At 39.6% G+C, this 20,570-nt stretch overlaps 1 protein-coding gene across 3 annotated transcripts in view; it reads right to left on the bottom strand.

The window, feature by feature from the left end:
* ZNF462 (zinc finger protein 462) overlaps positions 1–20,570 on the bottom strand; it is a 106,820-nt gene that overhangs the window by 52,513 nt on the left and 33,737 nt on the right. For 2 of the 3 annotated variants that reach the window (XM_044292037.1, XM_044292039.1), the window contains exon 2: positions 82–333. In XM_044292037.1, the coding sequence (XP_044147972.1) occupies positions 82–301 (220 nt within the window). In that variant the 5' untranslated portion in view covers positions 302–333. Of the gene's footprint in view, positions 1–81; positions 334–3,800; positions 3,883–20,570 lie in introns of those variants that run through there. The other variant, XM_044292038.1, reaches the window with a different exon arrangement.

Genomic DNA, 20,570 nt, shown 5'->3' with positions numbered 1-20,570 from the left:
TGGTTTAATATGCATTAAATAATGTGCATTACTGAAAAACTACTTTTTTGTATAGAAAAGGGAAATACACACAGAACCCACCATGAGTTTCTTCTGTAGGCACAAATTCATTTTTCAATGAAGAAAACACAGCTTCAGACTGGTTAGAGGAATTTGTACACAAAGTTCTAGCTTGACTACAACTTTCATCTGTTACATCTGTGGGCTGCAAAAATGCTGTATGAACATCTTGTATGTGAGTCTTTAGCTCTTCATAGGACTGGGCCTTGAAGTCACAACCATCACACTGAAGGACTTCCATGGTCTATGGTTATGTTTTTACATTAGAAACATCTGAAAAACAAAGAAAAACACAGCATTACAATAGATGACAGATTAAATGTATAACAAAATTAGCAAAATTATTTTATTTTCATGTTTCCTGACATTGGGACCCAGAAAACTTATAGCAAATGTATGAGTTTAGGTTAAATAATTATTCCTTCAATATTGAAAAAACAAATACAACCCTAATTCCAAAAGTATGGACGCTGTGTAAAATGTAAATAAAAGCAGAATACAATGATTTGGAAATCTCACAGACCCATATTTTATTCACAATAGGCCATAGAACACATATCAGATGTTAAAAGTTTTATTTCATTTTAAAATTTCATGAAAAAAATTAACTCATTAAGAACTTGATGGAAACGCATCTCCAAAAAGTTGTGCATTTTAATAAGAGCCTGTAAACATCTGGGAAGTGAGGAGACCAATTGCTGGAGTTTTGGAAAATAAATGTTATCCCATCCTTGTCAGATGTAGGATTCTATCTTCTCAACAGTCCTGGTTCTTCTTTGCGGAAGTTTTTGTTTCATGATTCACCAAATGTTTCCTATTATTGAAAAATCTTGACTGCAGACAGGCCAGTTAAGCAGCCATAGTCTTGTTCTGTAAAGCCATGCTGTTGTGATGGATAAAGTATGTGATTTAGCATTGTCTGGCTGAAATATGCACAGCTTTCCCAAGAGACGTCTGGATGGGCCCATATATTATTCTAAAATCTCTATATACTGTTTAGCATAGCTTCTGCCTTTCCAGATGTGTAAGCTGCCCACACTATAGGAACTAATGAAACCCTATACCATTAGAGATCTAGGCTTTTGAATGCTAATGAAAAGATAGATGATCCCTCATCTCTTGAGTCTGCAGGACATAGAATAATTAAAAATTTTGATTAATGTGACAACAGAACAGTTTTCTATTTTGCATTTTAAATAAGCTTTGGCCCAGAGAAGACAGTAGTGTTTCTGGATCGTGTTGACATATGGCTCCTTCATTGCATGATACAGCTTTAAGTTGCATTTGGATTGCATGGTGAACTGTGTTCAGATAATTATTTCTGGGCACATGCAGTGATTTCCATCACAGATTTATGCCTTAATGCATAAATGCACTGCTGCCTGAGGGTCTTGTCCGTTGTGCACATGGATTTCTCAAGATTCTATAAATGTTTTGATGATTTTACTGTACTGATGTACTGAAGATGGTGGGATATTCAAGGTCTTTGCAATTTTATGTTGAGGAACATTTTTCCGAAATTGTTTCACAATTTTTAGACAGTTTTTCGCAAATTGTTGAACCTCTGCCTATAATTGCTTTCAAGAGACTTTGGCTCTCTAATATGTTCTTTTTACACCCAGTCATGTGACTTTAGAGCAATTTTCTCCTCCAGTTTTTTTTTAATTAGTATTACTTACTTTTCAAGTCTTTTGTTGCCCCTTCCCAACTTTTTTAGATGCATTACTGCCATCAAGTTCTAAATTAGGTAATTTTTTCATTAAATGGTAAAATGTTAAATTTTGAACATATGATATGTGTTCTATGATCTACTGTAAATAAAATATGGGTCTATGAGATTTGCAAATCATTGAATTCTGCTTTTATTTACATTTTACACAGCATCCAAACTTTTTTCAGAATTGAGCTTGTATATGAAGAAAATCTTGTGCTTTTGGTCCATGCATAGTCTTGATCCATGTCTCCAGTCATAACTGTTGAACTGTGGTCAATATGTACTTAAGTTTAATGTTTAAAAAAAAGCTGAAGGCAAAACAGGGTGCCAGAATGGTGTCAAATGTGTCCATCTAAGAATGTGTAAAAGCAATGTTTTAGATGCAGAAATTAGTGAGGTAAGCAATTTAAGTAGAGCACAAAAGCAGAGTATTTCTTTGTAACACACAAAAGAATGTATAATCTGCCCCCCAAAAATATTTTCGTTCTTTAAACTTTAACTATAAGGTTACTTGGACATTTAAAAACGTAGGTGCAATAATGGAAACTTAAAGAGGTGGCAATTTGAAAACCGTAGAGAATATTCCGAATAAATATATACCTAAAATTAATTTTATTGCCCCAATATAAATGAAGCACACACCTATAAAATTATTATTTTTTTTTTTCTTCCATAAAATCAATAAAACAGGCACAACAAAAGAATACATCAAACATAATGATGCGAATATTCCAGTATGCACTGTATTGGAAATATCTACAAATGCTTTGATCATGGGTTATCCAGCAATGTAAAAATGTGTTTGAAAATATAAAAGGATGCAATTTTACTGATACCCTGCCTATGGTCAACACTTTGGCCAGTGACTGGCAGCGGTCACAGGATGTTAATGCTGGATCAGGAAGTTCAGAGACTGGTGGTGGACCAGGAAGCACCCAAATGGGAATGGCAAGGATTGATAAGAGTATGACTTATTTTATTAATTTATAGCATTTTAAGCAATTTTCCAGAAAAAAATGTACATATCTGTACAACCCCTTTAATGGTGATACCAGTAAGATGTAACAACTTTAGCACTAGAACATGTAGAGTAAAGCAAACATAAGTGGAAATAACTTCTGTAATAATGCAGTAACTCCAATTTGGAACTGAAAGTCACATGATTAAGAAAAGAACACCACAAATAACAGATAATAATATACATTTTACTACTGTAACTCATAGAAAAAACTGCAACATTGAGGGGAGAAAGTTCCATCTTTCTGCAAAAGGTTTCTGGTAAGACACACTGAATGCACTGTACACTTTCATCTGTAATACAGCCTGTCTTCTCTCATCAATAAAAGCCTTTGTGCAGGATAGTTTAATAAACAAGAGGTAATCTAGCTCTGTCTAGGTCTTATTTCAGCTCATACACTTGGACTGTGTGGAAGAGGTGACTATCCACTGTATATTTGTAGATCGAATTACAACAGCAAATCATGCCCCCACCCCATGATTCTTCAACACAATCCATCATATCTCAAAACATTTTTCCATGGTGTAGCTGAGTCTTGCATTGTAAGCACTTCAGAGAAGCAGAACATCCAGTTTTATTCTCCCATCCCATCCCCCAAGATTAGACTTTTCTTGTCAGCTAAAGGAGGAACAGCTCTGCTAAATATTTCTGCCACATGTTCCAGAGACAGGAGACAATGCTTCACAGAAGCTGTAAGGCTCACTCTGCAGATAAGTCCTCAGAGGTTTAGAAGCAGCCATTTTAACTCTGCAAATTCAATTATGAGAAGCTTGAGCATATCAAGCCTTGAACTACTGGGCAACCAGAAACATCCAACATTTAGCATTTTGAAAGAATATGAATACATAGATGCAATCAAATTAAACATTTCAAGAAAGTGGTATGATCTTGTAATTTCAATAACTGGAATCTGTTATATTCATTAGAAGGCTACAATATCTATCCATTCAATAATATGCATGATACAGTGAAACTAAAGGAAGAATCTGAATGTGCATAGCCACATACATAATTTTCCAGGTTCACCTGAATATGGCTCATACGCTTGTGCTCACTTGGGAGTTGTCTTCTCTCGGCAGAAGATCATATGACTTCTGGATTACAAAGTCTAAAGACCTCAGATAAACACAGCCTGACAGCATTGCTATTCCTGCCACAACAAACACACCCTTCAAGACACCAAGGTTGTTTCACATTGTGCAATCCTGGAGAACAACCAAACTGCTTCAATAAAAGTGCATTTATGACCATAGAGCAGGCAAAACTTTCTAAAATAGTGATTAATGGATTATAGGGCTAAATGTTGAGTTGACATTGAATATAGTACTTACCAGCAACATTATAATTTTCTCCAAATAAGAATGGTGAGCTAATGAAAACTATTAATAATGTAAACCCTACAGTGATTGCTATTTTTTCTAGAACAATTGCTTAGTGACACAACATAAATGTTTATAAAGTTCAGTTTCGTTGTTATAGATGTTGACATTGAATTGGACACATGCACTAACTACCACACAGTGATTTTCAAAAAAACAGAGGTCCACAAGTTTTTGTAGGTCACTAACCACTTTTAAATGCGATGGGCGGTGAATTTCGCATGAGCTCCTGATACCATTTCAGTACACTAAAGCATTACAGTATGTACTACCACCAACAACAAGGGAGACACATGCATTGGACCAATGAGCCACTGGTAGGAGAGCACAGCCATCCACACAGAATCTGGATCCTTTTAACTTTGCATTTTAATTTATATAAGTCTCCTCATGCCGATTAAGGCGCTACGAAGCCCAAGGAGAGATAGTACCACAAAATTCCATATTGTAACAAGATTAGCTCGTGGAATGCCATCTCCTGAGAGACACTTGTTTCCATACCAAGAACACTCCACTCCAGTCAAATGTGGTGAAACTGTCTGCAACCAGTTTTTTTTCCTTTTCGGGCAGTTCCAGTAAAACATAAGGGTACTTTCACACTAGCGTTAACGTTTTCCGGTATTGAGTTCCGTCATAGGGGCAAAACGGAATGCTCCAAAATGCATTCCATTCTGTTTAGTTACGTTCCCAGACCGGAGAGCAAACCGCAACATGTTGTATTTTGCTTTCCATCCTGGGGGTGTGGAACAAAACGGATCCAATGCAAGTCAATGGGGATGCATCTGTTTTCTCTGGCACAAAATATGTTGAAGATAATACAACCAGAGCTGTTCAAACAAGTGCAGATGGTTGTATTATCAGTAATGGAAGCATTTTTGCTGTATCCTGCCGGATCCAGCAAAAACACTAGTGTGAAAGTAGCCTAAGCAATACAAAAGACAATTCTTTGCCGTCTGGCCACTCCCTATACATAGGTCTCCTAACTAGCAAGAGCTAAACCTATTGCACAGTGTCCCAAATAAATCACACAACAGTTATATTTACTCACAACAGTTTGTCCCAGGAGCAGACAGAGCTACGATCCTGTGAACTCGGACCTTTTAAAGCATATGGCAACTCTGTTACCCTCAACCCCTGGCGGAAAACCTCCAGCGTGCGCTCCACGAGTACTATCGTACTACACAAGCAGTCCAGCGGGTCATCCTTATCTGAGACAACGAGGAGATTACCATACTACAGGCGATCTTGGCGAGGGGAGGGTCTCTTGGTGTCAAGTGTCTTGAGGTTATCTTGCGCCAAATCCCCCCTAGTGACGTGGGTAATACACAAGATTGTGTTACGAATATTTCTCCACTATACGGAATATATCCTCCGATTTTGTTGGTTGAAGGAGCGCACAGTGGTCACCTGATCACAAGTGTAGGTGAACACTTTTCAGGTGACAACACAAGTGGTGCTTCCTTCATCTATTCTCTATATTGTCTTTTATTAAACACACTAGGCCTCCATTCTCTATCTCCCTTTCTGTGGGACACAGGCTCACTATAGTCCTGCAGGGGTCAGAAAAGAGGGTGGCAGTCTGGCATTTTGGATATCTGCACTATGTTACAGTATCATCATATTTGTAACCAAAATACTTGAATCCTAATTTGGTTTAGTTTGTTTTGCCTTGACTTTGGGTGCTCCACAGATTTTTATAAAATATATTTTTTTGCGTATTTATTGCATGCTGCGACCTGCGAGTCAGGCCGCTGAGGACTATCAGTCCCATTGGGTGTGAGCAGCCCCAGTAAGTGTCATCCACCTCTATTTCCCCCTTGGTTCTATTCCATCATATCTGTTGGTATCTCTTAACGCCTAGACCTCTCACCTCGTCCCTCCTTGTTTCTTTCCCACTCCCTCTTTTTTCATTTATCCTATATGCTGGTGATAAGCCAAAATCATCTCAAATACCTGGAGTACCTAAATGGAGTAAGGACATACCCAAGGACTCCCTCAAATACTTTTCCCCTGATCCTATCAAAATATTTTATTAAATTGATCTCTTAGACCTGATGTGTCCTGTGTACTGACTTTGTAAATCCATGTCAGAGTGGCTGTATAAACCTTTTTGAAGGTTTTTGCTCCTTTTATAATTAGGCAAAAAAAAAAAAACTAAGCAAAATGGTACAGACAGTAAATACATCAGCCTCATTAATAATGAATTCTGTTTGTATTGGAAAATCTGGTGACAGAACCTCTTTAACCCCTTCAGCCCCTGGCGATTTTCCATTTTTGTGTTTTCATTTTCCTTCTTTCCTGCTTTCCCAGAGCCAAAACTTATTTTTGTGTTCATCCGCCTTGTATGAGTACAGGTTGCTCTGTACTAAAGCACGTATGCATAAAAGTGACCAACACTCTGTTGGCCTCCTCTGGCATTAACATCAGCACAAAAGCTATACACCAAGAGCTTCTTGGCCTAGGTTTCCACGGCTGAGCAGCTGCATGCAAGCTTTACATTGCCAAGCACAATGCCAAGTGTCCAACAGAGTGTTGTACAGCATGAAAATTTGTGGTGGAGGGATAAAGCTATGGGGTTATTTTTCAGAAGTTGGCTTAGGACCATTACCTCCATTGAAAGGAAATCTTAATGCTTCTGCATTTGGAATTGCATGCTTTCAAGTTTGTGGAACACTTTAGGGATGGCCCTTTTCTGTACCCGCATGACTTTGCCGAGTGTATAGCTCAAGTTCTATAAAGGTACAGTTCGATAACTTTGGTGTTGAAGAACTTGACTGGCCCAGACAGAGCCCTGACCTCAACCCAATAATCCAACATCAGTATCTTACCTCACACATACTCTTCTGGCAGGGTGGATTTGATTTAAATCAAACTGATTTAAATCACTATTTAAATCACGATTTAAATCACTAGTCAGTAAGGCTTGATTTAAATCATAGTTTTCTACATAAAGACTAATTCTTGCTGGTATAACTTATAATATGCAAGTAGATAAAGATTTTTAGAATAACAACTTTTCATATTAGTTTGATTAGGTTGATTCTGTATTCATAGGTTTGTAAAAGTTAGGATTAAGGTATTTTTCTCAACTCTGCTCATGTTATAAAATTTTTGCTGTGAAGAACAGGCATGTGATCTCTAATGAGTCAATTTCAGTTTTGAGAACTGCAAAAGTAAACCAAGCATTTGTGATAATATCTTGTAGGCAGAGAAACTACCCAATAATTTTACAAAAACCTCTGGAAGAGCATGATATTGTGAATGGATTAATGGAATTTATTTACCCAAAAAATTAAACATATACAGCCTTATTCTACATAATAAAAAAACTAATCTTTATTTAATGATGGAATAACCTTTGGATGGTACAATATTTTCCTCAAAAAGCATTTTATATAAAAAAAAATCTGATTTAAATAAAAAAAATCCATTTATTGCTTATTATTTTTAAATCATTGATTTTTATCCACCCTGTCTTCTGGGTGAATAGGCCATAATTCTCCCAGACATAATCCAAAATCTTATAGAAAGCCTTCCCAGAAGAGTGGAAGCTCTGTTACCTCCAAAGGGAAACCAATTCCATATTAATGCCTCTGGATTTAAAACGGCATGTTGTAATGTGAAGGTGTGCCAATAGTTTTGTTCATAGAGTATATATAATAGGAAACCTATTTCTAATGGAATTTTGCAGAAAATATCACTGGAAAACATGCACTGACTTTTTGGAACAGATGTACTTTTTGGAATAAATCTGTGGAACCAAGAATAAGAGCATTACCAACAGTTTTGATATTGGTAAACCATTATTATATGTGGCAGTGCAGTAGACATTTAAACATAAGGGCACAATATGGTTTAAGAAATTAAGAACTTTGTATTCAAGTATGTATAAATATGATATAAAACAGAAACTTCAAATAGGCTTAGGCTACTTTCACACTTGCGCTTGATCGGATCCGTTCTGAACGGATCCGATCATATTAATGCAGACGGAGGCTCCGTTCAGTACGGATCCGTCTGCATTAATAACTTAGAAAAATTTCGCAAGTGCGCAAGTAGCCTGAGCGGATCCGTTCAGACTTTCAATGTAAAGTCAATGGGGGACGGATCCGCTTGAAGATTGAGCCATATGGTGACATCTTCAAGCGGATCCGTTCCCATTGACTTACATTGTAAGTCTGAACGGATCCGCACGCCTCCGCACGGCCAGGCGGACAGCTGAACGCTGCAAGCAGCGGACAGCTGTCCGCCTGTCCGTGCGGAGGCGAGCGGAGCGGAGGCTGAACGCCGCCAGACTGATGCAGTCTGAGCGGATCCGCTCCATTCAGACTGCATCAGGGCTGGACGGAGGCGTTCGGGTCCGCTCGTGAGCTCCTTCAAACGGAGCTCACGAACGGACCTATGAACGCTAGTGTGAAAGTAGCCTTATAGAGTATCCATCTAAGGCTGAAACCACACATTTTTGTTTTTTTGTGGCAGTTGTCGTGTCAAACATAGGAGTAGAACCAAAAGCAGGGAAAAGGAAAAATTTATGCTTCCCATTTTTGGGCATCCACTTCTCTGTTTAGCTCAAAAAGCATCAAAAACCACACGTGTGATTCCACCCTTATACTCTATTTGGATCTATTTTGCCATTGTCCTCAAAATAATTTTGGTAGTTTCCGATTATAGTCCATGTTCATGCTTATTATATCAATACTTGACCTCATGGTGGCATTTAATCTGCCATGTTTATCAGCCAATTGAATTATTAAACAGAGTCTGTCAGCAGGCTTTTGCATATTACATAAAGCATAGTGCCTGATAGGGCTTAAATGGGCTATGACAATAATACCATAATTTGTAATTTTCTAATGAGCAGTTTGGTGCAACAAGGGTGGGCCATCACCCCTCAGTGCACACAGGCAGATGTGAGATTCTGGGGCCAGGTGAGAGATGGATTCAGATGCCTGACCCTATCAATCACAAAAGGAAAGAAGGGCATCCTGAAAACAGGGAACAAAGGTGGCACAGAAGGTTTAAAGTCTACACTCAGTACACTGAACTGCTCATCTGTATACTGAAACAATGTGCTTTTTCTACTAAAACAATGTGCTTTTTCTGCTGAACCCAGCAATGGATTACCATAAAAAAGGTTCTGTCTTAATAGTCTGTGTAAGCCCTACCATGCATTGTGCATGGTTTAATATGCACAAATTGGTGGATAGACTCACTTTAACCCCTTAGTGACCACCCATACGTGTTTTTACGGCGGTCACTAAGGGGCCTTAGGCTGGGCCGCCGCGTTTTTACGGCAGCCCGGTCTAAGCACTGCACGGCTCCCCCGTGCAGCGGGGAGCACGGACCCGGCTCTCACATGAGAGCCGGGACCCTGCTCTAACAGCCCGGACCGGCAGAAGTGCCGATCCGGGCTGTTTAACCCTTTACATGCCGGGCGCAATGGCGCCCGCTGCATGTAAAGTGGTGACAGAGGGAGCGGACTCCCTCTGTCTCTTATCAGCACCCCGAAAATAAGATCGCGGGGTGATGATGTGTTCGGAAGCTTACCTCACTTCCGATCAGGGCCCCGAGCCTGTCTTCAGTTCTCTCCAGCAGGCTGTGCCTCTCTGGCGCAGCCTGCTGGTCAATGTTTGAAATGCATTGCTATTGAAATGTAATGCTTTATAGAGATAATGCATTACATTTTAAAAGCAATCAAAATACTGTATATTATAGTCCCCTTGTGGGACTTTTAAGTAGTAAAAAAAATAGAAAAAAATATACATTTATTAAATAAAAAAATTCCATAAAATAAAAAATATGCTTTTTTTTCATAAAAAATACGCTTTTCAATAAAAAAAATTGCAAAAAGTAAATATCCCCCATATGTTTGGTATTGCCACGTCCGTAACGACCCGGACTACATAAATATTACATAAATTATCCCCTATGGTGAACGCCGTAAAAAATAAAAATAAAAAAAGACAGAATTTCTAATTTATTCTTAGTTTCCACCGAAAAAAACGTAATAACAAGCGATCAAAAAGCGCCATTTACTCCAAAATGATACCAATGAAAAATACAAGTTGTCCCTCAAAAATCAAGCCCTCACACAACTCCATAGAAAAAGAAAAAAAAAGTTATGGGTCTTGTGAAGTGGCAATGCAAAATCATTTTTTTGGTTAATAAAAGGGGTTTTATTGGAAAAAAAAGTAGTAAAACGTAAAAAAAATTATAAGTATTTAGTATCACTGTAATCGTACTGACCCAGAGAATAAAGATATTATGTTATTTGTACCGAAAAATGAACGCCGTAAAATTTATAATGTAAAAACGCAGTGGCAGTATTGCTATTTTCCCCCATCTCCCTCCCAGAAAGAGTTAATAAAAGTTAATCAAAAAGTTATGTGTACCCCAAAATGGTGCCATTAAAAACTACAACTTGTCCCGTAAAAAACAAGCCCTCATAAAGCTATATAGACGAAAAAATAAAAAAGTTATAGCTCTTGGAACGAGACCATGAAAAAAGGAAGAAAAACGCTTGGTCATAAAGGGCCAAACAGGCTTGGTCACTAAGGGGTTAAGGGCACATAATGATAATAAGAAAACACATCAGATAGAAGCTTCCATGAGATCAAGTATGGCCGACAAATGAGCAAACACTCATTTTGTTGACTGAATATAATAGTTTGTCAACAGAACATCGCCCAGATATAAAAAGGATATGCTGCCGATAGCATGAAAACCATATGGGGGACAAACAATTCATTTCTGAACAATCTATTTCAGTTAAAAGTCACAAGCAACTGTTCTGAAAGTTCAAGCTTAAAATAAAAGTATAATAAAAAAATGACATTTAAAGGGAAGCTATTACATGAGCCATGGTGTCTGAGCCACAGACAGCATGTCATTGAGCAGACTTATACATATATATATATATATATATATATATACATATACATATGTGTGGTAAAACTATTAAGTATAATTTGTATTTCATTAATTTCTTATCAGCTGTAAGATCATAATGCATGACAGCAAGAGCAGTGAGGAGAGCTGATAGAGCTCTTTAGTTAACTGTTTTGAAGTAACCCGTCCAGCTCTGTTCTCATGACATTAGGACACTTTTATGTGGGCTAGTAGGTCAGTGGCCATTTTATTTCCCTTATGACTGCCCCCTAGAGAACACAAGCCATTATAAATAATAAAAGCTATTTGGGAATCTGCTTATAATAAATAAATATTTACATATTTTTTAGTAATGTTAATTCCCGGAGAACCCCTTTAAGAACTTCCAGCACAATTTATACTACGAGCTTCTGTAAACAAAGGTGAGGGCTCTGAGTTTTGTAAGGTAGGATAAGGTTCTGCATGCAAGATAGTTTGAGCAACTGTGCTGTAATCCTATCATGGTGCTGTACGAGTTCCTGATATCATTAAACCACCTACAGAAGAAGCAAAGTTTTCTAGCAAGGTTAGAAGCACAAGGTCATCTTTTTTAATCTCTTTAGCTTCTTGCCAGGTCAATAAATGAAAAACATATACCAAAATACTCAATTTCTATGCAAATGCACATTTACAGTACACACAAAAGCTTTATCACTGAATAACATAGAACATCGATTCCTTGTGACTTTTTAAGAGCATGTAAAGAAAAAGAAACCAGTATTCACTTGAAGGCAAACTATTCTGATGAACTAAAAAGAGCAAAACTAACATACGGGTGCATCATTTTCAATTGAAAGAGCATTTGACAACATTCAGGAATTCTGGATTAATCACCATATTTCATGTTAGTTCACTTATAAATCAAACCTGCCTAGAATGTCAATTCTAAGATCACCTTACAGTGTGTTTGATTTCACAACAATACCATCTGCTTTCCTTTTGGATCTCAGTTCTAAAGCTTAAACTTAGGGAATCTGTCATCAACTTTATGCTGACTACACTGAGGGCATGGCACGGCAGCATACATTAGTGAGAGAAATGCTGATTTCAGCGGTTTGTCATTCATGAGCTAAAAGTCAGTGGTTGCTGAGAACCAGCATCATACTCATTGCAGCCCAAGCCTTGAAAAGAGTCGAATCTACCTGAGAAGAGTCATGGTTATTCATAATTTCCTGCTCTCCCGCCCATCTGCTGATGATTGGCAGTTCTCTCCTAGAGAGAAAGGGAGAAAAAGAAGCCTGCTGGAGTCCCCTGCCGCTAATGTAAAAGTACCCTAAAAAGCAAGCCCTGTCCATACTAAAAAATAATGTTGTTTACAAAAAGTACCTTTGTAAACTGAAGTAGGACAATTTACTATTCTTCTTATGCCTCTGCTTAGCTTCTGACTTTATCAATTCATCCTTCCCGTTTTCTGACCATAAGTTTCTTTCCTTTGCTATAAAGATCTCTCACTCTTCTTACACGCACAGAAACCTGCATGCCATTTACTCCCAACAACTTATTTACACCTACAGTTATCACTTGCCCCACTTTCTTCCCTCTCTCGTTCGAATCTGGCTGCCAATCACTACAACCATACCTTCAAAACCACCCTGGATGAAGCAGCTTCCATTAGACTTTGACCTCCCCAACACAGACCATGCCAACCTTGATACATGCCATTTTCTTCATCAGTGCTCTAGGTATGCCGAATGGTATGGTAGAAATTCATGTATGCCAGCAGATTTACGGCATTATAAATTAATTTTTAAAACCTATAACCCTACCCTTCACCCGGCCAAACAACTTAATGTCATTTATCTTATCTACTCACTTTCAAATAACCCAAAATAGCTTTTTGATACTTTTCACTCCTTCCTCAGCCCTAAAGCGCATATGCACATCACTGACCATTGTGCCAAAAATCTGGTCGCTTACTTTAAAGAAAAGATTGATAATATCATGCAGGAAGTAATCTGGCAGTCACCAACCAGCATTGATTCCCCTCCCTTCTACACCTTCTCTTGTTCTCTTTCCTAATTTGCCTTTCAACAGCAGAAGTCTCCATTCTCCTCTCTTCTTCTCCACCCACGACATCAAGTAGCAATATGATTGACTCACACCTCCTCCAGTCTTTCTCCCCGTCATTAGTCAGCCAGGGAGACTACAATATTTAACCTCTCTCTCTGGCATCTTTCACCTCCTTTTTTAAAATGTTCTGTCCTATTACTAAAAAATCATGACCCTGCCCTGCTAACTAGCAAGCTGTCTCTAACCTTCCCTTTATCTCTAAACTTCTGGAACGTCTTGTCTACTCTCACCTAATTATTTACAGCTCTGCTCTCTTCTCGACCCCTTACAATTTGGCTTTCGCACTGTACTTGCTACACAAACTGGCCTTACCAAAGTGTCTAATGATCTTCTTACAGTTAAGAGGAATGCAAACTACTCTCTACTGATTCTTCTGGATCTCTCTGCAGCAGTTGACACTATAGACCACAAACTTCTCCTCTGTATGCTCCACTCTATTGGCTTTAAGGAAATTGCTCTCTCGTTGTTCTCTTCCTATCTCTCTGATCGCTCTTTCAGTGTATCATTTGCTGGTCTTTACTTCTTTTCATCTTCCTCTTGCTGTTGGGGTTTAGTTCTAGGTCCTATTCTCATTTCTCTCTACACGGCCCCTATCAGACAGACCATCCTCAGATTTGGTTTTTAATACGATCTCTACGCTGATGGCATCTAACTACACACTTCATCCTGTGACATCACCCCTGCACTACTACAGAACACCAGTCACTGTCCTCTAACTTCTCTCTATCTGGAACTGAATCTTTCAAAAATTGAACAGTCGTTTTCTTCCCATAGTCAATCACTGGCATACTCGTGTCATCTGCACCTCAAGAACATCTCCAGAATATACCCTTTTTTTTCACTTTGGAAATGGCCAAAACTCTTGTTGCTTTGATTCATTCTCGTTTTGACTACTGTAACTCATTACTAATCGGTCTTCCCCTCAATAAACTCTCCCCTCTTCAGTCTGTCATAAAAGCAGCAGCCAGATCATATTTTTCATCCAGCCACTACACCAATGCCTCTAACCTGTACCAGTCACTTCACCAGTTGTCCATCCACCACAGAATATAGCTCACCCTCACCTACAAAGCTCTCCAGAGTGCTGCGCCAACTTACTCTCCCTCATTTCTGTCTACCACCCTACTCGCATGCTCTGTTTTGTAAAATGTTCTAAGATTAAAATCCTCCATAAATCAATCTTCTCAGTCCTGTTTTCGAAACTTTTATTGAGCTGCACCAGCTCTCTGGAATACACTGACCCGGACAATTGGGTTAATTCTCAACTGCCTTAGCTTTAAACATGCCTTAAAACCACATATTTTTAGGCAGGCTTATCATGTTCCCTAAACTGAGTCTTCCCTGTTTAATTTCCCCCCAGTAATCCACACATTCATTGCACTAACTCATACATCTCCGTCTGCATTAGTAAGTCTCACAAACAACTCAGAGACAACCTAGACATGAAGATTTCGAAATAGATTTGTCCCTCTTATAAAGGGTATAAAATCTGTCCAAAGCTGCAAGGAAGCCAATGGAATTTTCCACTCTTGAACATGATCTGTTGCTTCAAACCATATCTGCTGGAGAGCTGGCTTCTAAGTGTTCAAGTATCAGTGACAGAACTGGTCTCACAAAAGCAAAAAAAGAAATCCCGTTTTTACTTCTAATGTTTCAATGGTATTTCTGTAAGGACCATTTAAAAATATATCAAATTACATAATCTCCCTGCCAAAAGTAACGATGTACCTTTTACTTTTAATCAGTGTTGTTCAGTCCTTGGGAATGTGATGATGTCCTCCTAGTAAAACTGTAAATTGTCCTGAACCATAAAACTACGTACATGTTAAAAGAGCTGAAGATATACCAACTGGTAAATTGGCTACACACAGTCAGATGTCTTACAGACAAGACAGCCCTTGTTGGGTATCTATTGCTATCAGAAAAAAGGCATCATTTATTTTCTTTACATCACATGGAGGTTTAAAACACAATGTTAAAATCGCTCATTACTGTCCCAGAACAGTGGGCAGCCTGAATATTGGCAGAAATTTTGGGGTTAGTCCACTTTAATTATCATAAAATTGATGTTAACAGTTAAAGTGAATCTGACAACTATGCAAAAGCAACACATTATAGCTATGGGTCTATACATTTATAGGTACAAATAAGGTTCAGATGTGTTTTAATAAAAAACTAAACACAAGAACATAAGGGAAAAAAATCTAAATTTAGTCCAGGGAAAGATCAGAACCAAAGTCCCAAAATATTACACAAAAGAGTAGTCGAGGCTTAGATCAAACTCCCATATGTGGTTGGGAAATCTACAGTAAGTGAATTTACACATGCCTGGGATAAACACATGTCTATCCTAGGATAAATAAGAAATAATGTAAGGGCAGACTAAATAGACCATGTGGTCTTTCTTCTATGTTTCTATATATTGTTGTGCCATTTGGCTACTATGAGCCCTGAAATAATACACTGGCACACAGCTACGAGTCTGGTATATTCAAGAACAGAGGCTTTTTCCAATTCCCACCTCCCAACTTTGCAGAGACAGGCTGCTGTGTATACAGTCAGGTCCATAAATATTGGGACATCGACACAATGCAAAATTTTTGGGCTCTATACACCACCACAATGGATTTGAAATGAAACAAACAAGATGTGCTTTAACTGTAGACTGTCAGCTTTAATTTGAGGGTATTTACATCCAAATCAGGTGAACGGTGTAGGAATTATAACAGTTTACATATGTGCCTCCCACTTGTTAAGGAACCAAAAGTAATGGGACAGAATAATAATTATAAATCCAACTTTCACTTTTTAATACTTGGTTGCAAATCCTTTGCAGTCAATTAAAGCCGGAAGTCTGGAATGCATAGACATCACCAGACGCTGGGTTTCATCCCTGATGATGCTCTGCCAGGCCTCTACTGCAACTGTCTTCAGTTCCTGCTTCTTCTTGGGGCATTTCTTGGGGCATTTTCCCTTCAGTTTTGTCTTCAGCAAGGGAAATGCATGCTCAATCGGACTCAGGTCAGATGATTGACTTGGCCATTGCATAACATTCCACTTCTTTCCCTTAAAAAGAACTCTTTGGTTGCTTTTTGCAGTATGCTTTGGGTCATTGTCCATCTGCACTGTGAAGCGCCCTCCAATGAGTTCTGAAGCATTTGGCTGAATATGAGTAGATAATATTGCCTGAAACACTTCAGAATTCCTCCTGCTGCTTTTGTAAGCAGTCACATCATCAATAAATACAAGAGAACCAGTTCCATTGGCAGCCATACATGCCCACACCATGACACTACCACCACCATGGTTCACTGATGAGGTGGTATGCTTAGGATCATGAGCAGTTCCTTTCCTTCTCCATACTCTTCACTTCCCATCACTCTGGTACAAGTTGATCTTGGTCTCATCTGTCCATAGGATGTTGTTAAAGAACTTTGAAGGCTTTTTTAGATGTTGTTTGGCAAACTCTAATTTGGCCTTCCTGTTTTTGAGCCTCACCAATGGTTTACATCTTGTGGTGAACCCTCTGTATTCACTCTGGTGAAGTCTTCTCTTGATTGTTGACTGACACACATACACCTACCTCCTGGGGAGTGTTCTTGATCTGGCCAACTGTTGTGAAGGGTGTTTTCTTCACCAGGGAAAGAATTCTTCGGTCATCCACCACAGTTGTTTTCCGTGGTCATCCGGGTCTTTTGGTGTTGCTGAGCTCACCGCTGCGTTCCTTCTTTTTAAGAATATTCCAAACTGTTGTTTTGGCCACGCCTAATGCTCTCTGATGGGTTTGTTTTGTTTTTTTCAGCCCAATGATGGCTTGCTTCACTGGTAGTGATAGCTCTTTGGATCACATTTTGACAGTTGACAGCAATAGATTCCGAATGCAAATAGCACACTTGAAATTAACTCTGGACCTTTTATCTGCTCATTGCAATTGAGATAATGAGGAAATAACACACACCTGGCCATGGAACAGCCGAGAAGCCAATTTGTTCCATTACTTTTGGTCCCTTAACAAGTGGGAGGCACATATGCAAACTCTGAATGCAGAACCCCTATTTGCAACTTAAGGGGCACAGTAACAGAAAGCACAGGTCCATTTACAGAAGCCACTGACAGAGGCCTTTCTAGATGATTAGTAGGAAGTCGGTACTGCTGGACCAGAGCTTGCTGAATGAAGTTACTGGCTGACCCAGAGTCCAAGAATGCAGGCACAGACAGTGTGACTTCCTTGTGATAGAGAAGCACCAGAACTGAAAGTTTCGGAGAGGACATCTCCTTGTCTAGGACCACCTCTCCAACTTATCCTAGACATTAGCGTTTCCCGGCTTCTGTGGACACTTATGCACAAAGTGGGCCCTGCCTCCACAATACAGACACAGGTTCTCTGCTTTGCAGCATAAACGTTCCTGTTCAGACAATTGAAGGCGCTCTATTTGCATGGGCTCTTCAGATGGGATGGACACTAGAGGAAGAACCGGCGCCTGGAAAGATGGAACCAAACGAGATGGTCTTCTGGTGCCTACAACCTCCTTAGATCGTTCCCTGAAACGCATATCTATCCTTGTGGCCAAGGTGATCAGGTCATTCAGAGTAGACGGACGGTCGCGACCAGCTAATTTATCCTTAATCTGGTCAAAAATGCCCTCCCAGAACACCACCAGTTAAGCCTCATTGTTCCATGCAAGTTCGGCAGCCAAGGTACAAAACTGGATGGCGTACTGACCCACAGACGAGGAACCCTGTTGTAGACGCAGCAGAGTGGATGCAGCGGAGGATGTGTGGCCAAGCTGTTCAAAGACCAGCCGAAAGGTAGCCAGGAAAGACTTCAGATTAGTGGTCTCTGGACCTCCATGTTCCTAAATAGGATTTTTTCAAGCAAGGGCCTCATCAGACAGCAGGGACCCAATGAAGGCAACCTTGGGCCGCTCTTGGGAAACTTCTGCCCATGCAACTCAAAGTGGATCGGGCACTGGTTCAGGAATCCCCAACAGGTTTTTTGGATCTCTACCATAGTGTGATAGCAGAGGGAGTTGCACACAAATCCGGATTCACCGGTGTGGGAATTGCAGGGGTAGCAGCGACTGACAACCCTGCAGTAGCTAGAGAAGAGATGGCATCCAGACGAGCAGCATCATTTTGCATAAACTGCATTATGACATCCTGATGTTTGCTCTGACGCTTCACTTCTTGTATCAATTTCTGAACTACAGGTTTGGGGTGACCAGCAGGGTCCATGGCCTCGGTGTACTGTCACGTACCAGTGGGTGTAAACCCACTGTGCCACATGTCCTACCTCCTCTAAGGGCATTGTCTAAGTGAACCCCTCGATCTTCACAGTACCCCTGATGGTGGGGATAGACTTTCCCGAGGGGAACACCAGATCGCTACCTCTTGAGGAGGATTGGCACACGAGGCAGCTGGTCCAGGCGGACCAGGAGGTACCTGAGCAAGGTGCCAGAGGTACAGGCATTTGTCAGCAGGCTGAGTCGTAACCAAGAGCAACAGTGCAGGACCGAAGGATTAGGCTGAGGCAAAGTCAAACGGGCAATGGGTCAGGGCGGGCGGCACAGGTACAGGTCAGGCAATCCGGGTCGGCAACAGGAGATTCAAGGCAAGTAGGTAGGGATCAAACAGGTAGCAGAGTCCAGGAATACAAGTACGAGTCAGGAACACAGGAACACAAGCAGATATCAGGAACCTTTGCAGAACAAGGACCTTGACACTGAGGCATCTTTGGGAAGGGGGCTGAGCCACTTATATATGTGCAGGAGGGCTAGGATTGGTCAGTGAGGTCATATGATCCAACCCATAAAGCACAGGAAGTGACACGTGCCGGCCCTTAAGGAAATGCTGCATGAAACAAGCATGTTGTGGCCAGGGCTGAAAGGAAACACTGGCAGATCACCGCCCGGGACCGCAGCGGTAAGCAGGGTAACAGCGGTGCATTGCAGCCGCTATTACACAATAGCTCATTTAATTCACCATCATCAACCATACCAGGCTGGATTTAGAATTGATTATTGTAACACATGATCTTTCAAGGGGACTTATCACATTAAAAATCTAATGCAATCTATGAGCAGCACAGGCATTAAAACCTTTACTCTTGATTCTGCTCAAGCCATCTCTGTATGATCACTTCTACGAGGAAGGCTGTCTATAACTGAATAGGACTGCTCACTGGTTTCCTAAGCATAGGAAAAGCAAAGGTTTAATTAATAAATGTACAGGTTTTATGAATCTTTTCCCAAACACTAGATATCAATCTGTTCAACTCCTCCTGATCTATATAACATACTGGCCACAATTCGGAATACATTTTTTGCAAGATGGGTTTCCTTTAAGGCCTCATGCACTATGGCCGTGTGCATCCTGCATTTTCTGCAGGCCCCATTTTATAAATACCTATAAAAAACGAACAAAAATAGGACATGTTCTATAACTTGTTGATAGACAACATCTGTGTGCTGACACCACATTTTTTGCAGCCCTATAGAAATGAACTGGTCTGTATGTGATCAGGCAAGGACTGAAAATATGGTAATGTGAATGTAGCCTAAAACAGATGTGTATATTGCAGAATGCCTTAGTTCCTTGATATCTGGGCTTTATTTCTTTTTCTCTTCACTACTAATGAAGTTTTCTGCATTTGCTTTTTCTTCTTTGTGTCTATATTTAAAAATGTCTATTAGTGGCAGTTTAGAGAGAAATTTACCAGAAATCTAAACATAAGTTCTGGGCAAAACTTTATCCCATGGATATCTTACTTTTTAAAGTCTATATAGTTGAAAAACTGCATTGCCAACCATGTGACTTGCATCATGAGAAAGCAACAAGTGGCTATAAATAACCTTGATTTTTCTATTTGTAAGTCACAAGTAGACAGTATTATTGTATATAGTTTTTAATTGAACCAGTTTGGATATACTCTAGAAATGGCACATGTAAATATCATAATCAGTGGATAAAAAATTGAAATTAAAATGTCCATATTTGTACAACTTTCAGGACTCTATGAACTTGAAAGTGGAAAAAGCCCATACCAAGTTTAAAGAAATGTATATATATACAAAAAAGCAGAGACTGCAAACTACATTTTCTCCAGGGAAAGGACAACAACCTAGTTGATTACTGCCTCCTAAATGCTATGTGAAAAACTGATCATTGTGCATATAGTCACTGCTTCAAATAAATTCCTGATTGGGAAAGGACTTTCCCTTAGGTGAAGCTATGACCAAGCAGGAACTTTCCTCAGAGTTTTTCTGAGATGGTGACTTATTATTGGAAAGGAACCAAATTATTGTAACTTCCTTACAGTGAGTGCATTTGCTGGTGAATCAGCTCAATCTCAGACTCTTTATCTTAAGTATATATCTAAAATACAGTACATATAAGGTTCATC

Source organism: Bufo gargarizans, chromosome 4, assembly GCF_014858855.1.
Source record: "Bufo gargarizans isolate SCDJY-AF-19 chromosome 4, ASM1485885v1, whole genome shotgun sequence".
In the NCBI taxonomy this organism is placed as follows: Eukaryota; Metazoa; Chordata; class Amphibia; order Anura; family Bufonidae; genus Bufo; species Bufo gargarizans.
The sequence above is the reverse complement of the archived record's forward strand: the minus strand, read 5'-3'. Positions and strand labels throughout refer to the sequence as shown.